The 25,685-nt window shown below is 40.6% G+C and overlaps 1 protein-coding gene across 2 annotated transcripts in view; it reads right to left on the bottom strand.

The window, feature by feature from the left end:
- dym (dymeclin) overlaps positions 1–25,685 on the bottom strand; it is a 47,109-nt gene that overhangs the window by 11,009 nt on the left and 10,415 nt on the right. For both annotated transcript variants that reach the window (XM_069513405.1, XM_069513406.1), the window contains exons 9-15: positions 19,962–20,147; positions 19,685–19,863; positions 18,220–18,345; positions 17,979–18,092; positions 16,952–17,046; positions 12,969–13,068; positions 1,826–2,008 (exon numbers count right to left, since the gene is read on the bottom strand). In XM_069513405.1, the coding sequence (XP_069369506.1) occupies positions 1,826–2,008; positions 12,969–13,068; positions 16,952–17,046; positions 17,979–18,092; positions 18,220–18,345; positions 19,685–19,863; positions 19,962–20,147 (983 nt within the window). The remainder of the gene's footprint in view (positions 1–1,825; positions 2,009–12,968; positions 13,069–16,951; positions 17,047–17,978; positions 18,093–18,219; positions 18,346–19,684; positions 19,864–19,961; positions 20,148–25,685) is intronic.

Raw genomic sequence — 25,685 nt, 5'->3', positions numbered from 1 at the left:
TAGTGAATTTAAATGTGGTTTCATAAGGGGATTGTTGGGTCTTGGTGGATGTACTGTATCTACTCTACAGTTCTCCCTTCTAATTTAAGATATGTGTTTAGATTTCAAAAAGAGAAATCAGGAGTATTTTGTTAAATTATAAGTCATCACTTATCAGTATTGGCCTCAATATTCCAGATTTGGTCAGGCTCTAGTTCAAATCTTTCAATATTAAATCCAGTTCCTGTTTTTATATACACAGGATTTCATGTCATCTTGATCTCACTGAGGTTTACATCAAGCACCAATTCTGTCATGAGGCTCTTGGACTTGTTTAATCCCACTGTTTGGAGCTATCACACTGATGCAGCCACACCCTATAACATGATGTCACCGGGTGCAATATCTCAGCTAGAAAAAAAGTGGCATCAAGCTACATATAGAAGGTTTACTTCTTAACGAAGTAACACTAATGTTAGTGTTCCACCCTGTTAACCACATCAAGAGCCACATACATCTCTGTTAAATCTATGCAGCGAGCTTGTTTTGATCCCTTTGACATGACTTTTTTTTTCTAATTGCATCAACAGCTAATAAGATCCATCCATTTGTTGTCAAGTTTCCTAGCAGCAGTGCATTGCACTGAAAAAGCAAGAATACAGCGCAACTACATCACAATATTGAGTGAGAATATTTGAAAGAAAGTGAATGAAAGTTGAGAAAATGGTTATAAAAATGTACGAGTTCTATGAACATAGGCTTGGCTAATATGCCTGTAGGCCACATACTCAGCAAAGAATCGCATGTAGTATTTCAGAAGACAAATTCACCAAAGGGTAAGAGCGTGTTTCTTCTCACTTATAATAAGCACTTCACTGGGGCTCAAATTATCTGATGCCTTCTGGGTTTAAGCTAAACAAGAGATCAAGGAAACTGTATTTTGCATTTCTTGTGCTAGGTTCTTCCCCGGAGAAATGTTAGATATTTGATCATTAAAAAACTCTAGGTATTACTGATTCTTTTTAATGCTCACTTTTTTTGTCAAACCAACAGTGGAAAAATGCATCTACAGGCAATGTTTTCTCTGCCCGTTCTCTGCCGTATGCTCCAGAAAAATTCAAATACACCAGAGCCTGCAAGAACACTGTGTGCGTGTGTGCCTACATCTATCTAATACTAATCTCTTCATTAACTCCGAAGACCTTCCATATGGGGTTAATTTAGAGGAGCAAAAAAGCAGGCCCTCATCTTGAATCTCATGCTCACACACACGGATTTGCAAGCATGGGGAAGGCTTTGGAGAATAGCCTTAGGGAGACTGACTTAACTGAGGGATTCTAGCTAGCATGCTTGCCTCATACTTATGGATAACAGCAAAGCCCATGGCAGCAACCCCCATCCTTCATACATACACACCAAAGCTTTCTTTCCTCCTCGACATGACTAATACAGCTATGAATGACAGCTTTCTCTTGCTCCGTCCCTTCCTCCCCCAATACACCGAACACTCTCAATGAATATTTGACACAGAGCCTCTCGACACAAGGGGACTGATTAATTCATCAATACTACTTAAGCTCACAGAGCTCTGCATTGCTGTACAGTCCAACTACACACTATGTTAATGATGCAGTTTGCATGTGTTCCAGGGCTGCCTGGCTTTTTGAAACTTTGCCTGCAGATGGAGAGGACATTCAGGGGAAAAATCTCTATAACCTTGATGTGCTGAATAATAACCTCAAATCAGCCAATGCCTTGATGTAAAGCTCTACCGGTACCAAACTCCTCTCAATTCACTTCTTGATTGACATTTAGGTTAAGTACCAGGAAAAAGAATCGGACTGACCGTGTCCAGGTTCTGCATAATGTCCTGGAAGGAGGGGTGCATCCTGAACTGCTCAAAGAGCTCCCTCTTGTAGAGCAGCGCATACACCAGGTTGGGGTTGTGGTGGAGAGAGTTGGAAAGGCAAGAGTTGATGATTTCCAGCATCATGCGGATCACCTCCTCAATCACATTCAGGTCCTGGGCCTGGGGGAGAGGGAGGATGTAAAGGTTAATTGGTTTCCCACAACAGTGGTTTCACTTATGATGGTGTTTTTAAATGATTGCCTCCTGATAGAGTGATCAGCAGGGGGTAACCAAGAGGTGGAGAAGATGGGGCGGAGGAAGAGAATGATGAAAAGGAGAGAAGGAATAGAGTTACTAAGTTTTCAGCCAAGGTCTGAGCGAGGGAAGAGAGGTGACCTCTTAAGTCACTGATCGGAACATGTCACAGCACGTTTCGTCTAGGGGCAAAGACAAGTGTCACTTGTGACAAGTGACAGAATGGGAAGAGACAGGTGTAGGAAGGATGGAGAATAAGACACAGGGTTGAGTGGATGACATGATGAGTTATTTACAAAGTTCTTCACACAAAGAAGGTGGGGGGGATGAAGTGTTTGAGTCCACAAAACACTTCCAGAGTATCAGGGGTAAAAAAACTATTGAAGTAAATAGTGAAATGGTCATCCAAGTATCCGTAAACCCACTCTTTTAACTTCGACTGGAAACGAGTATACTTAAACCATGTTATAAGCCTAAATGTCCGCTGTGATCCATGCCAAACGCGGCTCCAGAGGAGGATATCATTTAGGATTAAAACATGGTGTTAATGATGCTGTTTCAAGACAAATCTGAATGTCGGGGATTACGGACACTTGGATGACACCACAGGAGCAGTATGGTGCCATTTTATGTTTAATTCTGTGGTTTTTTTAACGTTTAAAGAATCGTTCGGTCACCATTTACTTCAATTGTATTGGATTTGGCTGAAACACTGTTTAACTCATTAAATTCATTAAAGCGTTTAACAGGAAGCCTTAGACAGTACTGATCAGTAACTTCCTCTGGGGTTAAATCCTGCTCCATTTTAGTCATGAAAGAAGGAAAGTGTATTCCCTGGAAGTATTGTAAGTCGAAGCCCTGTAAAAAACAGTAGAGTTAGGTGCCAAGTCAGCCAGTTCACTCTTCAATGTATAGATCTATAAATCAGAAAAAGCTTTCATTAAAAAACTCCCCTCTGCTGTGTGAGACACATTTCAAACCTTAGAAAGTAAAACAAAGATAATTCATGAAATATTTTTGGTCTTGGAAAAACAAACTATTAGGAACCTCCATTAGAGGCAATAAAGGCCTTTATGATTTCTACAGCCAGAGTCTTTTATGATTTATTTTCATGACAAAAATGATTCATTCTAACGATGACTTGTTTTGCCCAAGAATTTGCTTATAGCAGCTAAGACTAGATTCACAACAGCCGCCTGGTGAGAGCTGAGATTACACCCCCAATCTGGGTGAACCATCTGTAACAGAACTGCACGTGGCAGCATTTTATATTCCATCTTCTGTGCCCTGCTTCAGATACAAGGCACTTATCTTATAAATAACTTTGCTCGCTGTGTGGCCTTTTTTGTGTGTGCTGCACCTACACAATAACTATATGCACAATTTCATGCGTGTGAACACACAATCAAAACCCCTGAAAGTAGGCTGCAAGATCGGGACGATTGTAAATAACTGTAATCTGTCGACCAAGAATCGGGGTTGTCACATATGCAATAATGCACTATGCTGATTTCCACAGGCTGGCGGATGAAGGTGCGTGGAGCTTAAACTGGCAGACGCATAGAAGCGAAGGAGAAGGCGAGTGAGCTGGCAATAATGAGGATTGATTGTGCGTCTGGGAGCAGAGGTGGCTCCAGAGGTTCGACTCCATCGCCTAGCTAGACCTGCTCTATTCTCCTCTGCTGTGGCAGGCCATAATTAGACAGAAAAAGGGAGACAGATATGGGAGACAAGTGAGTGGGAGGAAGAGGCGGTAGAGGACGTAGAGGAAGGAGGACAGGAGCAAAAATGGAAGCAAGAAAGAAGACAATGAGGAGGAGAGGGGTTGATGGAAAAAGTGAAGGCGATGAAGAGGAGACAAAAGGAGGAGGAGAAGAGGGCAGAGTAGGAGTGAGGGATGCCTTGTGTGTTTGTTCTCTAGCTCTGCACCCAACTTAATGAGATTAGCCTGGCAAGGAAAAAAATGCCACACTGGGGAATTCAGGTCACATGAAAATAGGCTAGCTAGACGTCTGCCTGGCCCTGTGTGTATGTTTGACAAGTGGATGAGATTAAAAGGCCCATGGTCTACTTGAAACCCAGACAGGATTTAAATATCTTGGCTCCTCCTCTTCAACTTCCCACTCTGTTCTTTACACTTGTTTTTCCCGCAGATGGATCCGCTAGACGACCAGAAAACACCTGACATGACGCCATAAGGGACTTTCTTTTCTTTCTCTATCTTTCCCCTTCCTCATTTTTTCTTTCCCTCCTCTCTTCTGCTCCTCCAGTCATGTGCGATTTTCAAGCCTCCTGCATTGTCATAGTCACAACCACTCACGCCGCTGTTTAATGTCCTCTCCCCACCCAAGACATCACAGGCATTAGACATGAGCTTTGTCATTGGTCTCAATGATACTGCTCCATTTTAATTGTTTCACTATTTACTCAAACCTTGCAGGAAGCCGTGAGTGTGTGTTTGTAAGCTTTTCCATCTGTCTGATTCTGCTGCTAATTATTCAGCAGGCTGGACACCTATGTGTTATGTCTGCAGGTATGGTTGACCCTTGTTATCTGTCTGACAAGAGAAATTATAGAGCTTTCAGATGCAATCTGCAGAAGGGAAGGACAGCGACAGCACTATGCTATCTGTGTCAGAGTGTTTGTCTAGCCATCCTATCATACCCATGCATGTTGTTGTGCAAGTATTTGTGTGTATGGACTGGGTGTTTAGAGACACAGACATGTAAATCCCTGTAAAGTAGGAGCTGGCATCATTAAACCAATAGCTTAGTGATTCCCTGGCCGGCCCCGCTGCTCACTGAGGGCTGTTGCAGGGCAGACAAACCAGACATATTAAGACAAGGGTACGGAGATAAACACAGACAGATACATAAACAAAAAAGGAGTCGAAAGCCACACCTGAACATGCCGTCAAGAGCAAAACAAAATAAAACAACAACTGAGAAGTATTGAGGAGCAGCTTACGTAAACAAAGGACAACAGCATTTTAAAGAGAAATAAAGTTTAATTAAAGTAAAAGTCTGAAAAGAGGAAGAAAAAAACACATGGACAGACAGAGAGGGTCAGACTGGCTGAGCAGCAGCCGCCTGCCCTGTCTTTTGGGAATTTTTTAAATAGGTCATTGTCTGACCTGCATTATGGTACCATGGCCATGTCATAATCACACCATTTTGTAGAGCATTGTACCGAGGTCAGCCTCTTATTCCCCTATAGACCCACACATTCACAACACGTCCTTTGTTAGTACACATATACACATAAAGAATGAGGCAAAAGACAACGTTTGCACCCTAGAACAACAGCAGCAACAATTCAGCACAGTCTGTGTCTAGAATCTGTTTAGGAAAGACTGTGTTGGACAATCGCTGCATCACTGTCTGTGTCTAGGGGAAGTCCAGCATATTTGCAGACAGACAACTTATTATCAGTTTACATAAGCACTCCACTTTTCTAACAGCGGGAGGCTGGAGGGCCAAACAGCAGCGATGTCGCAGAGTGATAACGATAGCTAAAAAAAAAAAGAGGATGCCAACAGCTGCAACAGCACTCCGGTGAAAAAAAAGGTGGGCAGTGCTAATTGATCTGCTGAGCTCTGTTTTGCCGCTCCTCGATCTGGAAAAGACCAGGGCGCAGCAGGGATGCCCTGATTACCATTTGGAAGCAGACAATCATTAGGACCCCAGAGCACCTGCTGCCTGCAGGGGTGGCACTCCTACTGCCTGAGAATAAACACTGAAAGAGTCGCTGACACAGAGTAGAGGATGACAGATATACAGAGAGACAGCGTAACAAGTAGACTAACAACAAGGCTGTGCGCCATCTTTGTTTGGGCAGGTGAGGCAAAGAAATTTGACAGATGATGGAGGAAGAACAGGAAGCAGTTAGGGGGGAGGCTGTGTCAGTAGGTAAGGCAGGTCTCAGCTCTCATTAGGTTACTGCCTTAATGAAAGGAATGCAAAGGACTTAAGTTGAGACTGACAGGATGACATAATGAGGCACATAAAAAGTGTCATGAGCCAAAATCTAAGGTTAGTTATAATTTGTAAAGCTACACCTCATTATATATCATTCTATTCACTGTTAATGACCTTTATAAAGGCCACCAAAGACTTGTCACCCTATTTAAACATTCAGTTAGATTTATTTAGTGTAAGCGATAGTTTTACCAAGGCTACATCCACACTACTACATTTCGCTTGAAAACACATGAACTCTGATAAGGATTATTCCGGAGTTGTAAAGCTGCTAAAATGGAGATGTTTGGAAATGCTGATGGCCCCGTTTTAGTTATAAAACTCTGGGGAAGCTTTTTAGACGGGATGGGCAGAATCTGGGATGTTTGGAAAAAGATGACGAAGAAACTCACAACCGCTTGCTGATTGGGTCTTTATCAGTCACAATGTAGCCTTAACTGATTCATCAGGCTCCTATCACATGACCCCTTTTACAGAAGAAAGCAATAGGGATTATCCCCGGCTACCAGTGTACAACCCAACATGGATAACAATTACAAGCGTTGCTGACCCTGTTGTCTTTGCTAACAGCTGTTGTGCAGTTAAATTCTGCACTTTACAATGATACAGTTGCTTGCATGAGTAAGAGACGTGTGAATATTAAAGCCATTCCTGTGTATCACGCATGCCCAGTGAGAGAATACGTGATATACATTTTCAGACGTGTGATATACATTTTCAGATGTGTTGATATGGACGGGGATTAAAACTCATATGGAGCAAAACGCGTGTGGACAGACATCGTCTTGCTTTGAAAATGCCATTATAGGTAGTAGTACGGATGTAGCCTGAATCTCAGTTATAACAGCTTGTTACTGACAACAACTTAAAGGCAGATCAGACCAATAAACGTACTGTATTAAAATAAAATGCAACAGAAGGTGACGATATATGTTTTAAGAAATCCAAGATGAATAACAGATTACTCAGGTTGATGTATTCTGCTTCTCTTGAAACTCATCATAATTGGCAAATAATTTGATCTCCTGTTTTGACAATTGTGAGGAAAACGAAAAATATGTTTTGAAATAATCCACCATGATTATGCTCTTGCACATATCGACCACTAATATAGCCAAACAGCATGTGGAGCGTGAACATCCACAAAGCTTTTACAGTTGGATAGATCAAAGACCAAGTGGAGCCCCCTGCGTTGGCACCCCCCCTTGCGGAGATGGTGTGCTCCGATTCAAATGATGTGGAAGCTGTAGTTTTTCATGCTGGGCTAATGTGTCTCTGACCATTGTAACAGCAAGGTATATTTGATGTGTAAAAAGCTTTTGAATAATTTGCTTGACATCTTTGATTCCAATGTGCAAATAATTGTGCGAGATACATGTTAACTATGTAGAAACTGCTGCTCACTATATCAACAAACAAGATTAGGTTACAGAAGCCTGATATAATAACCATGTTACAGTCCTCATGTTGTACAACTCGATTCTTTCAACTGGGGGAAAAAAACATTAAAGGATTAAGATGGTATGAAATTGTTATAGGTAAAATGTATAGGCGCCCTTTGATTTACCCATTTTTCTCTGCATCTCTCCCCTCTGGGTATTTTCACATAAAATGACAGAAGGTCAATGTGCAAGGCAGTATTATAATGTACATCAACCTCCTACATTCAGGTAAATCAAGTATGAAGGGAGAGCTCTGTCCTGGCACATGGTGTTTTCCCAGAGGCACCATCAGCACCATGGAATTACATGAAATGGACATAGATAAGTCAGAGGAAGTAATAATAAGATGTATACGTGGAAAATACACAAGATTCCCATTTGTGATTCAGCTATTTTTATTACTTTACACTCCAGGTGACGTTTAAACTCAAGATGGTGGCACCAATATCAGTACTAGGATATTTATCTACAGAGCCACAAAACTTTGTCATTACTGTACTGCAATAAGGTAATGTGATTTACCCATTTACTGGCCTCAGTCTATTTTTACTCTCTATGTGAAAATACATGAATCTATTCATATGTATAAAACACAAAGCAATGGAAAATTCAACTTATTGAATTAATTTATTATTCCATTCAGGCGGCTTCTTATAAACTAATTGATCAAATTCAGCAATGTGGCATGTGGATGCCACATGATGAATCTCAAAAGTATGTGCCATCACTGCCGTGTTGATATTTTCTGTTTACTCAAGTATACAAAGACTGTTCAGTAATGGAGTTCAGAAACACAACGTCTTGTCATGAGCTATCGTTGAATAAATGGAAAACTGTGGATTTTGCAAAACAATTTTGTAGCCTAATAACAAAGTGGCTAATTCCTGAAAGCCCAGATAATAAACAGAAGGCATAATGTTTATTATCTGTTGATACATCCTCGGGCTCTGCTTTTCCCCTAAACAAGACGAATGGTGCTACAAAGTTAATGCATGTGTCTACTCTGGCTATTAAAAAGAGATCACAGATTGTGACTCAACCAGCACACATAAACACATAGACAGGGTGGTCCAACATGCTTCTGGCTCTGTGTGTGTGTGCATGTATGTGTGTGTGCGTGCTTGTAGTCTCTTCCCAGAAATGTGCAACAGTAAACAGACTAAGAGGCAGAGAAGTAACATCACCACAACCGCTGGCTGGGAGCATAAACAGTGACACACAATGCAAAGCAAGGCAACACTGCACTAACTTCCCTCTCATGTTGGTTAGTATGTACAGGCACACAGTGCATGTCACTGCACATATCTCAAAGGGCAAGGAAAAAAAGAAAAAAAAAAAAAGAAGAAACATCTGCAATCAAAGGTGCAGAGGCTGCAGAGAGCAACTGTGAGGCCCCCTGAGAGCTGCCCTGCTTGGACTGGAAGCCTCTGGCAGTCCCCTGGGGGCTCAAGAGGCCCTAACCCTTCACTCTTTAGTCCCTGACACTAACCAGACACAGCAGCACAAACACATGCAGGAGTAGGGGGGTGGTGTATATATGAGAGAGAGAGCAAGAGCCAGACAAAGAAAGAGAGAAAGAGGGAGACATAAGCAGAATGGACCCACAGCTTCAAGCACTGGACGGCGTTTTCTCATATCCTCCTCTCAGTCTCTCCCTTGTAAAGAGAGCAATTACATGTCCGGGACGATCCCACATTAAACAAACATTAGTTCTCTCTCCAGAGCCAGACGCAGCCAAATTACATTGTTTCCAGATGCCCCCGTTACAAAAAAACACACTTACACCCACTCTCTCATCTGCCAGTTTCTCCTCTTTCTATTGTTCCTCTTTTTTCTCCTCACATTTGGCTACTCTTCATCTCTCCCTATAGATCCTTAAAACTTCCCAAGTTAATATGCGGGTTTGTGAATAATACCAGAGCTAGTGGTTTACGATTACACTGTCACATTCACAGCTACAGGAGGAAGAGAGGAGGGCCAGAGATGGACGCATTAAAACGGGTCAGATAAGAAATGGTATGCAAAGTTTTTAATGTAAATTTGACTTTAGAATTAATACTGATTGTAAGGAGGCTAGAATAATGTCCAGTGCATAGATAACATTTCACATTCCATGCTGCATTCAATGTTTACCTCAACTGAAATGAGCCAGATATTTGCTTAAAAGTTAGTCTATATGCAAATTGAGTTTGAGTGCTCATCTGAGTCACACAGCATTACCATCCATACAGTCTTGTGTTTAATCTACTGCTCAGTTCTGTTGTTTAAGACAGACTTTCTATGAAATGATCTGACCAGTGGAACAGACAAGACTGTCAGAAAGACTATTTTGGTAAATTTTGTTCTATTACGTTTTTAAAAAACTTTATTAGATATTTTTCTGGATTAAAATGAAGAACATTCCCTGGTTCCAGATGTATCGTATGTGATAATGAACTGAATATGCATCTACTAATTAGTTAACTTCGTTAACTTTCAGATATGAAAGTTTGAGTTTGCCTTTCACATTAGAAGAAAGCAGCAGATTATCCAGGTCAGATGTGTTCAAAAAACTAGGAAAATGTCCAGAACATTGAGGTGACGGGTTGTGCCTGAGTAGAGCTGGAGGCAGGACATGATGTATAAATTCCACTGTGGAAATCATGTATTTTTGTTCACATCATATCGACATCGGCCCTTATCGTCAAAAGCTCCCTGATCTTATTTTTCCAAGACAACATCTTCGTCTGTGTCTTGTTTACACTGAAAGAGGTTTCACATCCGTTGCATGTTAGAAACGTCATCAACATCCCTTCTCATTCGCTGTGAATTTTCCAGACATTATTCCTGCTGTATTCTCATATGGGCTCACTCGGACAATTAACAAGGGGAGTGGAAGGAAAAGTTCCAGAAAATGTCCGAGCTGACTGACATTTGCGTTCTTGCATATGACACCTCCAGAAATTTTCACAAAAATGCTGGGACTTCAGTGCATGTGTGAAAGCAGCTTCAGATATTTCAGTCATGACCAGGGTGGTGGACCAACTGACTGCTGCTGCCATCAATAAACCCACTGCTGCTATGGCTAATAATAATAATAATATAATTTCACACAGACTGACAAGTTGGGTACAATCAGTGCAACTAACAAAAGCAACAATTGATTAACAGACAGAATCGAGGCCAGACTTGAAGGTCCTCCTCCTGCTGAACGGCACAAAACAACAGGCTTTATCAAACACTGAAAAACATCTCTGACTAAGAACAAGACGTTTACTACCAAACACATGGGAAAAGCTAATTGTGCACTTCCGTGAGAACACGCTTGCTAACTGAACTCCTGTCCAAGACATAATCAAAATGAATGTACATCTTGGGGAGGGTGAGTGTGCACACATGCTCAGAGGGCAAATAACACAGCATGTTCCTTTGCATCATGGGATGTCAAAGCTAAACGTTGACTTCTTGCTGCTGATAGAAGTAGCTTTGTAGACATGGGAACCAATGTCACATTGAGTTAGTATAGTCTAAGCTCAAGGATAACTGTATCAAAAATGTTGACCAGCCATGTCTTTGAAGTCTATGACCCAGACTAGATGTCAGACGCTATTCTAGGAAAAAGAACCTCAATATAAAATTCCCATGGAAGAATTGTACTAGAAATGCGCCTTGTGCCCTTGAGCAACACAGTGAATCATTTTCAAAAGGAAAACGTTGTTGTGCAGGCGACCTCACACTTTGACCTTGCGCAATGCATTTGTCTCATTATATATGTCACTACTGTTAAAAACACTGTGGACTCTCATGGGAACGGCTGGCTGAAGTAAGACACTGAACAGAGAACATTTAATCATGGTAAAGCAGCCTCTCTTCCATTTTAGTCATATATAATGTGTATTTATTAAAGTGTGTAAATAAAACAGAACATTAAAATAAGCCCTGAAGGTAGAGAGCATCAAACCAAAGCTGGATAACTGCATTTTATATGTTTTTATGAGCGTGTGTGTTTATGTGCTTACATATATGTCTGTTTGTAGGGCTACATCAGACAGTCAGTACATGGGTGAAGGAGCATTCAAATACGCTCTTGTTTCCCCAACACCTAAGGGCATCTATGGGGACCTCCTAACCCCCAAACACACACACTTATCTAGAACCATGCAAATCTAATGAGACAGCCAGACTGAGACATAGACAGACAAACCTGAGGGCAGAGGTGCCTGAACACAAATATCAACAATTATATAAACAGTCAACACACTGCTCAGATGTGGCTGTTACTAAGATCCATATCTAGTCATTATATTTTATTGAAACAACATCACCAATAACTTATTGGTTTAAGCTCAGACACTTTCCCCAGCACATTACTGCTGCGGCACTGTTAAGATTTCAATTTCAGATTAATACAGATGTTTCAGAGAAATTTCAATATTACCTTGGTTCCGCTGCGAATGGCTGATTTGAACGTTCGGTTTTGCAAACGCTCAATGGTTTCATCAAATATTAGTCTACAAGTGGAAACTATTTCAATGCAAATTAAATGTGCGCGTGTGTGTGGGAGGGGGGTTACGAACTGTGGAAGTAGTGAGAAAAAGGACAAAGGGCTGGTGTAGAAGAAGCTGCAGACTGCGGCTCAACAGTGGGTGCATAGCACTTACATTTGATAACTCCGGCATTAAAATTAAAAACTACATTCTCAAATGAAAGCTGAACTAGTCAATATAAGTTGTCTGACAAGTAAAATGTAAAATGTTATCTTTTGCTATAGACAAACTTTCTCTTTTATGTATTTCTTTTTTAACTGTTGCATCCTTGAGCATTCAAAAATACAGAAAGACCAGCTGATGAATACACTGGTTAATAACATGAAAACTGCCTGGTCGCGTATTCTACTGATCAATAAAAATAAAGACAATTTGGCTTGTTACAGCTTCAACTTTAAATGCTTTTTAATTAATTGTATGTCAAAGCCTTGTTTGGGTAAAATAGTTATGGTTACGTCGACTATTCATCAGACTGAATAGATCATTTTTAAGGGACAGTTTAATATTTTGGGAAGTAAATTATTCGCTTTCATGATGAGAGTTAACAAGAATTGACTCTACTGTCATATTAGCATGCTAAACACAAAGCTTCAGTGAGCAGCTGGTTAGCTCAGCTCATATTTAATGACAGATGTGTGGTGTGGTGTCTTCCCAAGCAATCATAGGAAGATCAACATTTTTAAACAATCTCTTTAGGACAAAATGTTGGGCTTTGGCTACTGTATGATGCATGACTATGTGAAAATGAATGTAATAGATGAATAAAATTGCTAAACTTGACAATATCGAAATCAAATTTCATGCAGCTTGTGTAAATTCACGTAATCTCACAAAACTGTCAACAATTATTGGTCCTTACCCAAGTAGACATAATTTGTTAACCACTAACAAACTGAGTATACACTGTGTGTGTGTGTTTGTGTGTGTGTGTATTACTCACATAGTCGGGCAAGGCTGTGTTGTCTGCCTGTCTGCCTCGGAGACTCTGTGTTGCCTGCTCCAGAACCTTGTTGTGCTTTTTGGAAAGCAAAGCAAATAAACTGCAGGAGAGAGACAAAGAGAGAGAAGTGAAAAGAGAGTCAGAGCAACGGTGACTGATGGATGATACACATCTATGAAATAACCCAAATACAAAGTCATCATACTGCGCATGCAGACCAGTAATTAATGTGCTGTAAATAATTCAACTGTAGCCTAAACTCAACTGAAGTGGGAAGCTTCAGTTTTAGACAGATTACTACTAAATTACTAAAAGAGGCCTTTAAAATAATGAATAGAAATGAGTTGTGGAATAACAAAATTATGTGTCAAAATAATAATTTACTACGAAGACTAAAAATGAGTCTTAATTTAACACCAATCGTTTAACTCTTACAAAACTTAAAAACCTTTTTTATAAAATATTGGTTGTATAAAACAACATTTTTTTCTCTTTTTTTATGATCCTATTTATCATAAACTGTTATTAAACTAATTAATGACCTTCTGTTTTAATTACTACTTTTTAATACTCCCTCTATAGGCCCCCAAGGGTGTTAAATGTTTAATATGTGTGTTAATCAAGGAACAAAAATTGAAAAATAAATTAAATTCAATGACAGCGAAGGGCTAAAGGAGCCTTAAACGCACAAAGATCTCAACTCATGTCCCTTAGAGCAACACCTGTCCATCTGTCAGCACTGAAAAACACACACACACAACATCTCTCAGCATTCTTTATCCAGGCTAATTGGCCGAATGATAGGTGGATGGAGGTATCTGAGCAGCGACGTGGAGGTCTACCTGTTATCTAGAGACCTCATGTCAAAGGAGCCACATCTACTTAATAGGACCTGTTGTAGTATCTAGTCAGATTCAAACAAGAGACCACCAAAGAAGCTCCACCGGGGAACCCCTGCCAACAATAACGCACTTTGACTAGTCGCTCTGTCACATCCTCCCATTTATGCCGAGGCAGTGAAGGACATGGACAGCAAGCGGCGACCCAGGAGGATTTCCAAACCTCCTGCCTAATCCCAAAATCAGTTATAAGGCTGAGATCATGACAGACATGGTCAATGTATAGGTGGTCTGTCTCCACCTGTCCAAAGGATTCTGTTTTTCTGAATAGTGGATGCACACACTGGATTGTCACGTGTTGTTCTTCAAAATATGATTATTTGTATGATATATTTTAGCATTTTCATTTCAAGGATTAGATTATGTATGGTTGCACTGGAGTCTGGAAAATGAGAATCGCAATTTTCTTGCTTGGAATTTTTTTTTTTTTTACAATAGCTGAATACTTGTTGCACTCACTGACTGCAAAACAACAAAATATGATCGCTCCTGATCTATTGTGATGTCGAGGAGATTTTCTTCTGACATCTTCTTGGCCTTTACAGCTTTGTCATATAGCACTTTGTGGTGAGGTTAAAGGTGATTATATAAATTTGTGGTGTTACCCTGTGGTGCTGCTGGCAAAACATTGCTTGCAATATTCGTGGTTTTGACTTTCATCGTATTGTCTGAATCCAAAATACCTCCAAACCACAGAATGAGAACCTTTTGCAGTACGAGCACAGTGGTTGGTTATCTGGTTGTCACTACCTTCATCTGGGTTTGGTATGACAGTAGGCACGAAATGGGGCCAGGTTGAAACCAAACCTAAAGCCGCAGCAAGAGCTCTCAATCTGGCATATAAAGGGAACCTTTGTCCTTAACACAAATGTTTCTCCATTTTTCTCTTGCTCCATTTCCCTGCTGGTTTTTGTGCTGATCTGCATCACGTGGGATGACTCTGAGATGTCACTGGTTGGGTGAGAACGTAAGAGCACTTGTTTTGATAGAGTTGAAATCCTATTTAAAAGCTGAAATCCTATTTAAACCAAATTAAAATGCAGAATTGTTAGCATATAGGTGTGAATCGAGATCAAGATTTCAATATGATCAATTTTGCAGCCCGATGCTCAAGTTTTAGGAGAATTTTAAACTGAAACCTTGCTAGTAAAATGTGCAACAGGGCCCCCATCTGATCTCAAACCACATTGCAATAATTCGACACCCCAGCTGTTTGTTTGGGGCTTTCTGGTGGAGTGGAGGCAGTCAATGGTGAGTTGCAGCAGGTAAAAAAAGGTCTTATAAATTCTGTATAAATCTTCCTTTATCACAACTTCTCTTTTTCAATACAGACTTACATTTGTGTCACATTGTGGCCAAAAGGAAACAGATAGAGAGAAATGATGACAGGCAGTAGTTGGGTCAGCTCAACCCAGGGCTGCTTGTAAATAAACAGCTCCAGCCGTGACTCTCTTAGAGTCAATTAAGGAGAAGAGTTCAGCCGTGTCTGGCTGCCATGTGGAAATTCCTGCCAGGAAATTTCCCTTTATCTAGCAGCCAGCCAGCCAGGCAGTTTAACCCAGCCCAGGCCATCATAGTCATCATCATCATCATCATTATCATTATAGTCAGACATGGAGACGGTTTGCTCTACATCACCACAGGACGGACATGTACACGTTCACAGGCGGTGTTCCTCTCTGACTCAAAACACTGAAGAGTCACAGATATGGAGAGAGACATGGGCGGGGAGATAAGAGGATCCTTGAGTGTGCACGAACATGTGCACGTTGTCAGGGAAGGAAACATTCCTCTCCCCCGGTGACTGGAGTTAGCAAACAGACACGAATGACTTGATGTGTGTGCACGTATGTGTGCACGTGTTTGTGATTTAAACCTTGTCCTCTCAAGTCTTCCGTGTCCTTTTGGGCCAAACCCTTTCCCTCCGTTCCCTTGTGATACATAATGTTATTTTCTAGACAGACAGACCTCTCTCAATATTTCATTTCTTAGTCTTTTCTGCCGTAGACACTCAAGTTACTGCAATGATAAATATTTTCTGCTGAGTCAACATGAATCACTAAAACAAAAGAGGGTGTTTGTGTGAATTAGACTTTCCGTTCCTTTTGTTTTCTGTCTCTCCATTGGCATCTTTGCTTGACTCACACGGATGCTTTTATTTAAATCTGGTACGGATGATTGTTCCGAGGCCTCCAGCTTACACAAAGCAGTAATTAATAAAGTTGGAATATACCCCGACTGACAGTGACACACATTGATTTTAGTCTATAAAACTACATTGTCAGATCATCAACACATTCTGTCCTGTGATTTGAGCAGACTTTACTCACATACGTGCTCTGAGGAAGGCCTCAGGCCCACTTTGACTGTGTGCTGCTTTTTTACTATTTCAACTGATATATATATATTTTTTTTTTTTGAGGGTGAGCATCCAGATTTTCTTTCTGAAATGCAGATTTGTCTTTTACTGAGACTCTCAGCCAGAAAAGAGGCAAACTCAGCACATTTAATATTCGGAGGACAATGTTTAATGCGAGCCAATAAAAATGTGCTGATGTGTGATTTATAAAGTTGTAGCTATTCCTTTTAAATCTGTGGTTGTAATAAAATCATTAATACAACATAATACACCAGCTCAAACATTGCAATTCAATGTTTTTGTTTAATTTTGAAATAATATATGCTATGCTTTTCATTAATGGAATGGAGTATTTTCATCTGCCATGCCTTTAATTCACTGCATTGGGTAGACATTCTTTTATCATTATTTTATCCGTTAATGGTTCCTACATGTATTATATTACCATTTGTAAAGTTATAATGATGGGTTCAACCATATAAGAGAACAATTCTAAAGGTCAAGATTCACATGCTAATTTAAACCACCAGAGAACATACAGACAGGCCACACTTGATAACAATAAGCTTGGCCATTATGTCAATAAATGTAAATCTACTTTTAATATTCTCACAGATAATGGATCTATTAGAATAAGATGGTAAGATCCAGATAAAAGCTGAAATAGGCTGTATGGGAAATGAATGGATAGAAGAACGGTTAATATATCATCTTTTGTTCATCACCTGATAATGCGCTGGGCAGCGTACTGGTGCAGACATCGAAACTGGGCTGACATGTTGGCAAGGGCAGCCAGACAGTTGGTATGGAGGTATTTATCCTGGGGAAGACGCACACAAAGATACACACAACAGTGATGATACTATTAGATGAATTTGTGTTTTATTAATAAGAGTTCATGTCATGACAAATGCCTTACATCACTACTTGGATCAACGTATACCAACAGGGAAAAGACGTATCTTCTTCCTTCCACTGTACAAAAACTAAGTCAAAATATTCCAGATAGTGGCAAAACCATCTTGGAGTGATGACATCATTTGGAGCCAGGGTCTGCACAGTAGTGATTGGGGAGTGGAGCCGCAGTATCATGGTCCTGCCGATACACCCTCCTTATCAATCATGAGTCAGTCTTAGCTGTAAATCATGATGTCTCAGCCTGTTTTACGTGGGCTTGGAGAGTGCATACCTCTATGGGTTGTTACTTGGCTCAAGTCCCACCCCTCCCCAAAAATTAATGGAAATCTTTTTTGGTAATCGTCCTACCAACAAACAAACAGATGAAACTAGCTGGGCACATAATTCTGTCATGGTTAATGCCCTATCTCACCATGTTAAAGAAAGTTAAAAGAAAAAAATCCTAGATCCACCCATTTATATGGATCCTCATCCTCCTTGGTTAAGATCCCACGCCCACACAAAATTCCCTGGAAATGGGTTCAGCAGTTTTTGCGTAACTTTGAAAACATAACCTTCTTAGTAGAGGTAATTAAAAACAATCCCTTGACCTTAAAACAGTTTCATAAGAACTACTTAGAATGACAAAAATCTTCATGGGAATTTTTTTCTGGCCCATGTCCTATCTGCGAACATGCAGGAGGGATTGTTTTTTGACAACCAGGGCATGATTGAAATATTTTGGCTTCACTTTTGCGGAGTTGTCCATCTTTTATATACAGTCACAAAATGTGTCTACAGCTGATAGATTTCATGTTATGTTTCCAACTGTGCTTGAATACATGTTCATCTTACCCTTGTCCGGGTCATGTTAAACTGGATTGTGCGGATAACCACCAGGATGAGCAAACTGCCAAGAGAGATATCCGTCAATGACCTCTCTGTGTACCATGGGACGTTCTTCAATACCTGAAACCAGAAATGAGACAGGAATGAGGAAATGTACTATAATCGAACAAGTGCAGGTAATGGAAGTTTTCTGTGTTAATTCCTGAAACCTGACTAGTGTGTGTTTAACTTTTGTGTGTCTACCCACCACCTCATGGATGGAGCGATTAAAGGCATCGTCTTCTGTGAGAATGAGGAGAATAATGAGGGCCATGTAGACGTGATGAGAGTTTCTTTCCTCTACGTGGTAAAGGATCTCGAGGATGGGCAAAACCTGAGAGGAAGAGGAGGAAAAAGATCAGAGAATACTGTATGTGTGGGTGACTTTCATTAAAATCCTTTGGATGTTTAATGGGGTTCCAACAGAGGGAACCCTGTGGAAACAGCATCAGGTACATTTTCACGTTCTTGGTTTTCCTTTTTATTTATAACTAATTAACCATTGCTCTCTTATTTTTTCATTTTGGTGGCTATGATGAGAATTTGCAGATGTTCTGGCAATTTGTGAGCAAAGAGACAAGAAAACAAAATGAGTGGATAAACTGCACCAACAACAGTGGATGAAAATGTGAACATGTTATTTCATGTGAATGATAAAAACTACGGATCATAGGGTCTTAATGCAACTAATATAAGACTAAGCACTGCAGACGTTAGCTGCGAAGCCAAGATTTACATCATTACATTTATTTGGACACTCCTGAATCATGGATCATAATGCTATAGGTGGAGACCTGCTAGATATAAGAGGCAAGCAGAGCAGACAGAAGCACAGTCAGAGTGAAAGCAGTTAGCATGGTGAGCAGTCGGCTCACACAGTTTGAGTGTTAGCTCATTATGCTGTCGTGCAGCAGTGCTTTATTGTTCAGCACAGAGAAAGTAGCAAGACTCATTAGTAGCCCCCCTACATAATATGCTCAAGCTAGATCAGCTAATGATGGTATTTTATTATAGCAGCCATAAATATTGAATAACACAGAAAGGTCACAGTGATATCAGAAGTAAATTTTAATAGACCTACAGTTTAAAATGTGACTGTTAATTAAGGCCATTGCCTGCACATGTGGAGCCATTAGTGCAAATTTGTGGTGTTCTGTTGCAAACGTATCGGCCAAACATATCTGTGCTCACTATTTTAACTGCTACCTCCTCTGCAATAAGACCAAATTATTGTGTTATACGGTGTCAGTCACACAGCCTCATTTGTGATGGTCCACCATACTTGTGCTATATATGAAACCATCTGACATGCTGTGCTATAGATTGATTTTCGCTCACTTATTGCCTCAGTACATTCGCTCTGCTATAAGGAATAACTGGCACAGTCCCACATGGACAGAATAGCACCAGCTGCTACGGCATACATCCTCTGTGTTTACTGAGCCATAGCATTGGCCCGAGATTAAATGCTTTCATGGCCATATGCATGTGTGTAAGGAAGAGCAGCATAATGTGCTTTGTTGGGGATTGACCAATCATGCTTGGACTCTTTATTTGCTTCCACTTTGCTACAATAGTCACATGAAGATTGTATTAATTTATATGCATGTGTGCACCACGCTCTGTAAAATGAACACAATCAAAATAAAACTCTACATTCCCATCCTACCCACCAGATTGTCCATGTCAGTTCTGGAGAGCATATATGTCCTCATGTTGGCGTTCTGGTGAAGCAGGGTGTACAGCAGTAACGTGGCCTGATCAGAGCGCTGCTGTTCACACAGCGCTGTGTACAGACTGTTGAAATTGATTTGGAAAGTGTGAGGTTGCTCCACGGACAGCGATGATGTGTCTAAATGAGCAGAGGAAAAATATATAAAACACTCTGGTAGATGACATATGACAGTATTTAACAAGTATATCTGTGGGTTTCCAGGAAAATATATTTACCTTGTGTGTTTCTGAAACAAGTAATTGCCTGGCGGTAGGGGTTGGGCCAGTCAGGCCCGTCTGTCAGATTGGCGAGGACCAGCAGTAACAGAAGGCTCTGATTAGACAAAGGTAAGGGGTTTTGTTCTTGGTCTACGCCTGATTTGCCACCAGCTCCACCCAATGTGAAGACACTCCACAGCCCACCTACAGATCAGAAAGAGAGGCAGGTCAACCTACGGATAAAAAAATACACTTGACAACTCCTTTGTTCCTTTTCATCATTTATTTACTTCCTTCTCTATTATTACCTCCACCAAAGAGGTTATGTGTTGACTTGTCTTTGCTTGTCCTTTGCTTGTTGGCTGGTTTGTTCATAAGCAAGATTAGACAAAACAACCGAATGAATTTCCATGAAACTTGGTACGGCTTGATTAAATTTAAGGGGACTCTTGGGCCTTGGCTTTTTCATTTTGGTCATTTTTCTAACAATAATTTATATTCTTACTCAACTTTTAATTAGTACAGGAAAATAATTGTCTATCTTTTCTGACACACCTCCTCTGTTGTTCTTTAAAGTAGGATTTAGCAGAGATTAGACAGCGGCATCTCTATTTCAGTACAACAAAGAAGTAATTGGTGCAAAATCTAAAGATCTGTGAGGTTATGCGTGTGAGTCTCTTTTAAAGAAAGCACCAAAGTATTGTCCCTACTTCCAGTTCCTCAATCTCACAACTGCTTTTCCTTTCATAGGTAAATGAATGTAAAACGGTGCGTGAGGTCAGACTGATGTAGACGAGGCCAAAAAAGCACAAAGGAGTCATGTACGGTGGTTTGCAGAACCTGAAATTTGAAACAACATAGACGGCGCCACAGTGCAAAGAGAAACTAGAACTACTAGCCAACTGAAGCGGACATGGTTTTTCTTGTTGGGAGAGATGAGAGAGAACTGCATTTCCTGCAGAGTAACTGAAGTGCTGGTGCTTTCAGGCGTCACAAGAAGCACGAGAAGCATGAACACCAAGGTACACAATGACAGCCTCTGGCTCCTGCACGTCTAGCCACACAGAATACATGAAGCAAGCTGGAGTGAGACACTGTGTGTGTGTGTGTGTGTGTGTGTGTTTTGTAGGTTCTCACTGATTCATGCTACTGAATTTGAGGAGAAGCCAAGTAGATTTGTTGCCATCAAGTGGCAAAAGCTGGAAGAGCAGAACAATTCTCCTGGCTGAATCTGCACACTCTCCGATTGAGGAAAGAGTAATTTCATAAAAGTCATCCTGATCCACCCAACTATGACACACTAACTAGTTACTGAACCAGAAAAGATTTAAGTCAAGTATACAAGGACGGATTAGTGTGGAACATTAGAGGGGTGACACGCTTTGTGTACATGAGGTCTAGACTATATGAAAAATCATTAACTCAAGGAGAAAATCCCATCGTCCTCTTGCAGCTTTAGTCGAGGGACGACAAAGGAAGAGATTGTAAGTGATGAAGACCCTGTGATGTTAAGAGTAGTCATAAAAGTTTTAAACCATTATGCATGACAAAATGAAGGCTTTTCATGTACTTTTCCTCCTTTCTCTGACTTAGAGTTTCTTTTCAACAACTTGTGACTGATTAGAATCTCAGTAACATCCATGATTTATATGTTGGTTTGCCTCTAAATTCACTGACGACAAGTAAAGAGCCACTTTGTAGAAATGTGTTCACAATTCCAGTAAAGAGGAGAATGAATTTGTTTATATTTGAGCTAAAGCGACATCAACAAAGTGCTTCATGATAAAAAGAAATCCCCAAGAGAGAAATAATGTAATTTGCACTGGTCAGTCTGTCTCTCTTTCTCTCGGCACGACACTCTTCTTTCCCTCGACTGGCCAGAGAGAGAGAAACGAGTGTGAGAGAAAACATGATCGAGAGAGAGAGGGAGGGCCAAGTTGTGACGGAGCCCTGTTCATCTCATCACTGGCACCACAGTGACTAGCCCAACAGTGTCAGAGAGCCTGGTCTGGCAGCCACATTTCCTGCACTCTAACACACACACACACACACACACACACACACACACACACACACACACACACACACACACACACACACACACACACACACACACAGAGACACACAGAGACACACACACAGAGACACACACAGACGCGCACACACACACACACACACACACACGCACGCACATGCAGACACGCGCAAGCACACACACGCTCTCTCGCTCTATTTTACCTTAGTGGGTGCTGTTTGTTATCCGTCTGGCTCAGTTCCCTTTGCCTGTCTGCCTGCCCACCACATAAACCCAATAATGCTACACTGCTCAGGCTGCTCCGGTCCTGGCCGGACGCCGAGTGGAAAAAGAGGAGGAGGACATGAAGAGAAGGAAAGGATAGAGGGGAAAGTGAGGAAAAGAGAAGGTCACACACGGACACAGTGGCTGGCATGCTGAAATCGGAATCAGGGTTTTGGGACTTGGGGGCAGCAAAGGCATCCTACTTTGAGACATGCAACAACACGTCTGTAGTTTATTATGAGACTGTAATCGCAACAGCCTCTGAATTGTTTCTTCTCTGAAAACCTATGAATCCCTACAGGTCTTTTAGACAAAGACATAAGATGCCAAAAATAACAGGGACAAATAGAGTGAGAAGTTACATAGCAATTATTATTTGTAATCACAGAAATTACTGCTGGCACTAAGTCACTTATATATTCAGTGAAATATTACACAAGCAGAAAATCCATCTCTTCTCAATCCATCTCTACTTCACAATACCCTGCCCCATTAATGTGACTTCATATCATGGTTATAACACACACAGGTCTCAATGACGCCATTGTTGTTAGACTGCCGGCTGTGGGAATATTAATGCTTATCTTCAAGGCTGCAGTAGTCATTATTTTCAGTCTGAGTTAAGGACAGTATGAATCGAGTTAATATCGGAGAAATGTTTGTTCTTCTGTTCTGCTCCATGCAGAAGCTAAATGAAAGTGATAAATAAAATGACACATAGCATAACTCCTCTGTGCCAATGACTCGATAAAATGTGCCTAAAACAATTAACAATTGCAAATATAACTTAGGTAATGGTTAAGTTTAACTGGACGAATTCCAAAGCAGCATCCAGAACAGTAGATAAATCTAGATCCTTGTTATAGCTAATGACTATAAATCTTTTAGGCACAAATTCTTTAAAAGAGAAAGCGATCATATCCAGGACTGTTTCAAATAGCCTACCCACGGTAACAAAACAGCAATGCTAGCAGCTCTGTGACTCAAGAAAAACAGAGCTTTAGGAAGCTACAATGCTAATAATAACAATGTTAACTTATTAACTAATTTTAGCGATAAAAACTAAGTAAAAGTTACAGTGATGGGAATGTTGACACAGTGGACAAAGTGAATTTTGACCTGATGATGACCAGTACCAAATGTGTTGTTAATCCATCCAATAGTTGGAATATTTCACTGAAGTCATAGTAGCTGTAGAGATAAAGTCTCTATGAACATCATCTAAGAAACATTAATGTAAACGTGCAAAATTCTGTGACAAACCAAAGAAGTGATAACTCTGCTGGTGGTGCCACAGGAAACATGGGAATCACCAAATTAGGGTTGTTAACTGCACAACAGCCATCCAGTGAATGCATTCTGCGCCACAAAAGTGGCGAAACAATAGACCAGCATTCTTATACTATCAGCATTGCTAAAAATAATCCAATAACTTCCATTTCACCTGTTCCAAATGCAACTTTATACTTGAACATGTAAAGACCTCAGTGGTCTGTGGAGACAGCAGAGGTGGGAGGTTATTCCATCTGAGAATAGATGCTTCAGTGCAGACACAGAAATGTGGACTTCTCTTCTGGCGAACAGAGACAGGCACAATGTGCTATTTACTTATTTACTTGCATAACACTGAATGAAATATGACATCAGGGCTTCAGGCCAAAGCCTTAGCCAAGCACGCAGATACACACACACACACCAAACTCATGATTATCCAGAAATGCACATGGGGAACACGCTGTACAGACAATAAATAAACACACCCTTCTGATAATCTCAGGCATATCAAAATATATGCTCAAAGTGCTTTCATCCAATGCTAATCTAAAACCATTCTAACATAAACATGTATGCATAACACATGAGAACATTCCACAGACCAACAACAGTTTTATAACAACTAATAAAATCCTTTCTGGAGACGAGAGGAGAGGAAGTCCAAAATGATCTGAGTCACTGAGGTGATAATCCCCCCACAGATGCTCAGACAGCAGAGTGTATAAGAGCAAGACAGGAAGAGACATCCTATCTCCCCAGACACTAAACTGGCGACAGAAATCAAGCAGTGCTTTGCTTTGCCAGTGAGCGGTGTTTGGTTCCGGGGGAAAACCCAGGCCATCTGTGAAAGTGGATGTGTAGACATGAGTGATTTTGAATGCTACCAACATGAGGATCTGTAATTTCAAGCAAACACTGTGGAAATGTACAGTGTTGTGTCTATCCAGAGCACTGTGTGTAGATTTACAGACATTATACAGAATGTTTCAGGTCATAATTATTCCACTTTTGCTGTAGATTTTTTCCAATGGAAGTTGAGTTTAGGGTTTCTGAATGCATTTATCCAACAGAGCTGGGAAACATTGGATTAAATTAACGTCTGCACGACATGTGAATAAAGCAATACTGTGGTGTCATCAAGTGGCAACCCACCAGGATGTCACCCAATGATTTTGGAGCTGCCGTTTTAAAGCCTCAAGTTTGGCATTTTGTCCAGTGCCATTTTGGATTTTGGAACCAGCAAGACTGACATAAGCACAGACACGGCATATCCACCTCCACCTGGGACCTGCACCTATTGATGGTACTAGCTGTCAATGACACAATGTCCCCACCCCTTAGCATACTGTGCTTTATTGTCTATTTTACCCTAAATGGTGACATATTTTACGAAATGAACATCACGCTTTATTGAAGAAGACTTGAAACTACTTATTGAGACCATAAACTCCTAATGAAAATGTTTACTAGCGTTATAAATCATGTGAGGGTCATTTTCTCAGAGACTTCCATAGAAACGGACTCCTTTTTGCAACCAGTGGAGTCGCCCTCTGGTGGTCATTCAAGAGAATTCAGGTTTCAAGTAATTCGCATTGGCATAGGTGTAATGGAAACTAACTTCTGCATGTCATTCCAACAATACAGAGAAATATGTTATATAGTATTATATCATATACAATGCTGATAATTGCATGAACATATAAATATGTTACACAACTTAAGCATGTTTCTAGGGTATCTGAAGTTTTACTCCCTAGCTTGCATTAAACTTCAGCAATGCTGGATCCTGCGTTTATTTCTTCAGAACTTAACAAAGCTCATCTTTCACCACCAAGAACATTACACAACTGTTTTCTACAGACTGAGTCGTACTAACTGTGATGGGCAAACTGACCTTCGTGGAGCAGTTGCTTTTAACCACCTGAATATTTATTGACCAATAAAACATGCAAACTCATATTTACCGTCACTTTAGAACAAAGCCCTGTGTATTGGTGAGATGTGCTTGTCTGTGTACTCTGTTAATCCCAAATGACTGAGTGCAAATGAGTGTACGAGACAGAGAAAGAAAACAAATGTTGTTTCTGAGCTCAGAATAAGGGAGCTTGTGTCTTTGTTGGTCTGCGTGTGTGTGTGTACAAGGGAGGCGGCTGCAGACAGACAGGCTC

Source organism: Paralichthys olivaceus, chromosome 18 (genome assembly GCF_024713975.1).
Source record: "Paralichthys olivaceus isolate ysfri-2021 chromosome 18, ASM2471397v2, whole genome shotgun sequence".
NCBI lineage: Eukaryota > Metazoa > Chordata > Actinopteri > Pleuronectiformes > Paralichthyidae > Paralichthys > Paralichthys olivaceus.
Note: the sequence above shows the minus strand (reverse complement) of the source record. Positions and strands in the feature narration are given on the sequence as shown.